This window comes from Gadus chalcogrammus, chromosome 22 (assembly GCF_026213295.1).
Source record: "Gadus chalcogrammus isolate NIFS_2021 chromosome 22, NIFS_Gcha_1.0, whole genome shotgun sequence".
NCBI lineage: Eukaryota > Metazoa > Chordata > Actinopteri > Gadiformes > Gadidae > Gadus > Gadus chalcogrammus.
In genome coordinates, this window is record NC_079433.1 from 1,353,373 (window position 1) to 1,359,121 (window position 5,749).

Sequence of the window (5,749 nt, forward strand, 5' to 3'; positions counted from 1 at the left end):
TGTGGAGTGATGAAGGTGTGGAGTGATGAAGGCGAGGAGGTGTGGAGTGATGAAGGTGAGGAGGTGTGGAGTGATGAAGGTGAGGAGGTGTGGAGTGATGAAGGTGTGGAGTGATGAAGGTGAGGAGGTGTGGAGTGATGAAGGCGAGGAGGTGTGGAGTGATGAAGGCGAGGAGGTGTGGAGTGATGAAGGTGAGGAGGTGTGGAGTGATGAAGGTGAGGAGGTGTGGAGTGATGAAGGTGTGGAGTGATGAAGGTGAGGAGTGATGAAGGCGAGGAGGTGTGGAGTGATGAAGGTGAGGAGGTGTGGAGTGATGAAGGCGAGGAGGTGTGGAGTGATGAAGGTGAGGAGGTGTGGAGTGATGAAGGTGAGGAGGTGTGGAGTGATGAAGGTGTGGAGTGATGAAGGCGAGGAGGTGTGGAGTGATGAAGGTGAGGAGTGATGAAGGTGAGGAGTGATGAAGGCGAGGAGGTGTGGAGTGATGAAGGTGAGGAGGTGTGGAGTGATGAAGGCGAGGAGGTGTGGAGTGATGAAGGTGAGGAGGTGTGGAGTGATGAAGGTGAGGAGGTGTGGAGTGATGAAGGTTGTGGAGTGATGAAGGCGAGGAGGTGTGGAGTGATGAAGGTGAGGAGGTGTGGAGTGATGAAGGTGAGGAGGTGTGGAGTGATGAAGGTGAGGAGTGATGAGGCGAGGAGGTGTGGAGTGATGAAGGGTGAGGAGTGTGGAGTGATGAAGGTGAGGAGGTGTGGAGTGATGAAGGCGAGGAGGTGTGAGTGATGAAGGTGAGGAGGTGTGGAGTGATGAAGGTGAGGAGGTGTGGAGTGATGAAGGTGAAGGAGGTGTGGAGTGATGAAGGTGAGGAGTGATGAAGGTGAGGAGGTGTGGAGTGATGAAGGTGAGGAGATGTGGAGTCATGGAGGTGTGGAGTGATGAAGGTGAAGGAGGTGTGGAGTGATGAAGGTGAGGAGGTGTGGAGTGATGAAGGTGAGGAGGTGTGGAGTGATGAAGGTGAAGGAGTGATGAAGGCTGAGGAGGTGTGGAGTGTATGTAAGGTGAGGTAGGTGTGGAGTGATGAAGGTGAGGAGGTGTGGAGTGATGAAGGCGAGGAGGTGTGGAGTGATGAAGGTGAGGAGGTGTGGAGTGATGAAGGTGAGGAGGTGTGGAGTGATGAAGGTGAAGGAGGTGTGGAGTGATGAAGGTGAGGAGTGATGAAGGTGAGGAGGTGGAGTGATGAAGGTGAGGAGTGTGGAGTCATGGAGGTGTGGAGTGATGAAGGTGAAGGAGGTGTGGGAGTGATGAAGGTGAGGAGGTGTTAGTGATGAAGGTGAAGGAGGTGTGAGTGATGAAGGTGAAGGAGGTGTGGAGTGATGAAGGTGAAGGAGGTGTGGAGTGATGAAGGCGAGGAGGTGTGGAGTGATGAAGGCGAGGAGGTGTGGAGTGATGAAGGTGAAGGAGGTGTGGAGTCATGGAGGTGTGGAGTGATGAAGGTGAGGAGGTGTGGAGTGAGAGGTGAGGAGGTGTGGAGTGATGAAGGCGAGGAGGTGTGGAGTGATGAAGGTGAGGAGGTGTGGAGAAATGAAGGTGAGGAGTGATGAAGGTGAGGAGGATGAAGGTGAGGAGGTGGGAGTGATGAAGGTGAAGGAGGTGTGGAGGATGAAGGCGAGGAGGTGTGGAGTGATGAAGGTGAGGAGGTGTGGAGTGATGAAGGTGAGGAGGTGTGGAGTGATGAAGGTGAGGAGGTGTGGAGTGATGAAGGTGAAGGAGGTGTGGAGTGATGAAGGTGAGGAGGTGTGGAGTCATGGAGGTGTGGAGTGATGAAGGCGAGGAGGTGTGGAGTGCATTGAAGGTGAGGAGGTGTGGAGTGATGAGGTGAGGAGGTGTGGAGTGATGAAGGTGAGGAGGTGTGGAGTGATGAAGGCGAGGAGGTGGTGGAGTGATGAAGGTGAGGAGGTGTGGAGTGATGAAGGTGGTGGAGTGATGAAGGTGAGGAGGTGTGGAGTGATGAAGGTGAGGAGGTGTGAGTGATGAAGGCTGAGGAGGTGTGGAGGATGAAGGTGAGGAGGTGTGGAGTGATGAAGGTAAGGAGGTGTGGAAGTGATGAAGGGTGAGGAGGGTGTGAGTGATGACGGTGTGGAGTGATGAAGGCGAGGAGGTGTGGAGTGATGAAGGTGAGGAGGTGTGGAGTGATGAAGGTTAGGAGGTGTTGGAGTGATGATGATGAGGTGATGGAGTGATCGACGGTGAGGAGGTGTGGATTGAGAGGTGAGAGGTGGTGGAGGGATGAGGAGTGTGGAGTGATGAAGGTGGGATGGTGTCTGTGGAGTGATGAGGTAGGAGGTGATGGAGGGGTTAGTGATGAACGGTTGAGGAGGGTGTGGAGTGATGAAGTGAAGGCGGTGTGGAGTGATGAAGGGAGGTGATGACAGGGGAGGAGGTGTGAGGATGAAGGTGAGGTGGTGTGGAGGATGAAGCCGGCGAGGAGGTGTGGAGGATGAGGTGGATGGATGGGTGTGGAGTGTGAAGGGTGAGGGGTGGGAGTGCGGAAGGTGAGGACGGTGTGAGTGATGAGGGAAGGAGGTGTGGAGTGATGAAGGTGAGGAGGTGTGGAGTCATGGAGGTGGTGGAGTGAGAAGCGCGGATTGGAGGTGGGAGTGCTGCAGGGAGGAGGGTGTGGAGTGATGGAAGTGAGGAGTGTGGAGTGAGAAGGTGAGGAGGTTGTGGAGTGATGAAGGCGAGGGGATGGTGTTGGAGGTTGAAGGTGTGGAGGTGTGGAGTGATGAAGGTGTGGATGATGAAGGTGAGGAGGGGTGGAGTGATGAAGGTGAGGATGTGGAGTGAGAAGGTGAGGAGGTGTGGAGTGATGAAGGTGAGGAGGGTGGAGGATGAAGGTGAAGAGGTGTGGAGTGATGAAGGTGAGGAGGTGTGGAGTGATGAAGGTGAGGAGGGATGGAGTGATGAAGGTGAGGAGGTTGATGAGGAAGGTGAGGAGGGTGGAGTGATGAAGGTGAGGAGGGTGTGGAGTGATGAAGAGGAGGTGATGAAGGTGTGGAGTGATGCGGTGAAGGAGGTGTGGAGTGATGAAGGCGAGGAGGTGTGGAGTGATGAAGGTGAGGAAGGTGTGGAGTGATGAAGGTGAGGAGGTGTGGAGTGATGAAGGTGAGGAGGTGTGGAGTGATGAAGGTGAGGAGTGATGGAGGTGTGGAGTGATGAAGGTGAGGAGGTGTGGAGTGATGAAGGTGAGGAGGTGTGGAGTGATGAAGGTGAGGAGTGTGAGGTGAGGTGGGGGGTGGAGTGATGAAGACGAGGAGGTGTGGAGTGATGAAGGTGAGGAGGTGTGGAGTTATGAAGGTGAGGAGGTGTGGAGTGATGAAGGTGAGGAGGTGTGGAGTGATGAAGGGAAGGAGGTGTGGAGTGATGAAGGTGAGGAGGTGTGGAGTGATGAAGGTGAGGAGTGATGAAGGTGAGGAGTGATGAAGGTGTGGAGTGATGAAGGTGAGGAGTGATGAAGGTGAGGAGTGATGAAGGTGTGGAGTGATGAAGGTGAGGAGGTGTGGAGTGATGAAGGTGAGGAGGTGTGGAGTGGATGATGGGAAGGAGTGTGGAGGGAAGGTGAGGAGGTGTGGAGTGATGAGGTGAGGAGGTGTGGAGTGATGAAGGGGAGGAGGTGTGGAGTGATGAAGGTGAGGAGGTGTGGAGTGATGAAGGTGAGGAGGTGTGGAGTGAGACAGGTGAGAGGTGTGGATGTGACGAAGGTAAGGGGTGTGGCGTGCTGACGGTGAGGATGTGGTTGGGGAGAGGTGATGAAGGGTTGAAGGAGGTGTGGAGTGAGATGGTGAGGATGGTGTGGAGTGATCTGAAGGTGAGGAGGGGGATGTGATGAAGGTGAGGCGGTGTGGAGTGATGAAGGTGGGAGTGTGTGTGGATGATGAAGGTGTGTGATGGAACGGTGTGGAGTGATGAAGGTGAGGAGTGATGAACCGTGGAGGTGTTTGAGTGATGAAGGTGAGGAGCTGTGGAGTGATGAAGGTGAGGAGGTGTGGAGTGATGAGTGGAGGAGGTGTGGAGTGATGAAGGTGAGGAGGTTTGGCAGCCCTCAGTGTGTGTCAGCAGCCCTGATCCTTACAGCCTCCCCCCCTCCCCCATGGCCCTCCCTGCAGATCAGCCCTCGGGGGGAGAGGGGGGGAGGAGGGGGGGGTCCACCTCCCTGCTCTCATCGTCCACCGTCAACCCACCCTAACCCTGAGCCCCTTCCAGAGAGTTCAGTTCACCCTTGGAGAAGATTTTTAATACATATACACATTATATTCTGGATATAGTACATGCAAAAATATACTATATACATACATACCTACAGAAGTTTGGGGTCTCCCAGACAAGTTCATGATTCTATGATGCTCACCCTTTCACTTGAAGTTTCCCGCTGTGCTAACATTATGCACAAGGGTTTCCAATTCATCAATCAGCCTTTAACAGGATGAGCTAAACCACGCAGCATTACAACACAGCACCGAAGGAGCCTGTCAATGAGCCTCTGTGCACCCATGTAGATATTCCTTTAAAAATCAGCCGTTTCCAGCTAGAATAGTCATTTGACATATTAATTTAATGTTAATATGATTAATTGAATGTTATTTTCATTAAAAAAAAAAACAGTGCTTTTCTTTCCAAAATTAAGGACATTTCTAAGTATATGTATGTTCAGCTCTCTCTCTGCTCCTCTACTGGTTCACCACGGGGATGTGTGCTGTCACCTTACTTTTCATCCTGTACACCAACATGTCAAAAGTAAATATGAAAAACAGGACCATAACTAAGTATGCAGATGGACACATCTTCAACTTAACATATCTAAAACAAAAGATATGATCATTGATTTTAGAAAACATGCTTCCCCTGCCGATGAGACAACATTAAAAGCACAACCAGTGCAATATGTGGATTCGAATAAATACCATAGGAACAATAATTGCTTTTGAACTGAATTTTGAAGAAAATTGTATTGCTGTGTGTAAAAAGGGACACCAGCATCTTCACTGTCTGAGGAAACTGTTCTCCTTCAATGTGGATAAACCATATGACCCTTGTTTATCGTGCTTTATCTAATCTATTGCATCTCTTTTCTTGGTTTCATGGTTGGGAAGTATTGGCTGTCAAGAACAGGAGCTCACTCAATCAGGTGGTGAAGTGGTCCGGTAAGCTAATGGAGGTTCTAAGTCCGAACCCGGCCCCCTGAGCACCAGACAGGTACAGAGGATAACAAAACTCCATTTCAATGACCCTTTGCATCCTTTGCAAACTCGCTTAGCTTCTCCCTTCTGGAACAAGGTTTCAGTTCCAAGGTCAAAAACCCGCGTTTTAAAACACAGTTTCCTTCACCTGCAATCACGCTGATGAACAAGATGTAGAAACGCTACATCGCAAAAATCTATGCCTTTGTTTTAGGATTATTTATGCATTTGTTGATTTTTAGATCATTTTATCGGGTTTTTACCGTACCTGAATTAGTTGGTCAGTTTTAAGTGTCCAGATTTGGATTAGCACTAGAGCTCTTTAATATTATTTTCTTCCATGCAAACTGTACACTTGGTGTTGGGTGTTGTGATGCTTAAACTGCTGCAAACGGAAGCTCACTTAAACTGTGATACAAGTTTACCTACGGGTACTAATAAAGTAACCCGGACCTGAACCCGGCTCCACACGAGGTTCCACTCGCCTTCCTCGCTCTGTTGCTGCGGAACCCTGGAATCAG

General features: G+C 51.1%; 1 protein-coding gene across 1 annotated transcript in view; it reads left to right on the forward strand.

The window, feature by feature from the left end:
- Window positions 1–249: 249 nt before the first annotated feature.
- Window positions 250–5,749, forward strand: part of LOC130376147 (tenascin-like) — a 38,131-nt gene continuing 32,631 nt past the window's right edge. Inside the window, exon 1 of the mRNA XM_056583367.1 lies at window positions 250–295. Coding sequence (XP_056439342.1) covers window positions 250–295 — 46 coding nt within the window. The remainder of the gene's footprint in view (window positions 296–5,749) is intronic.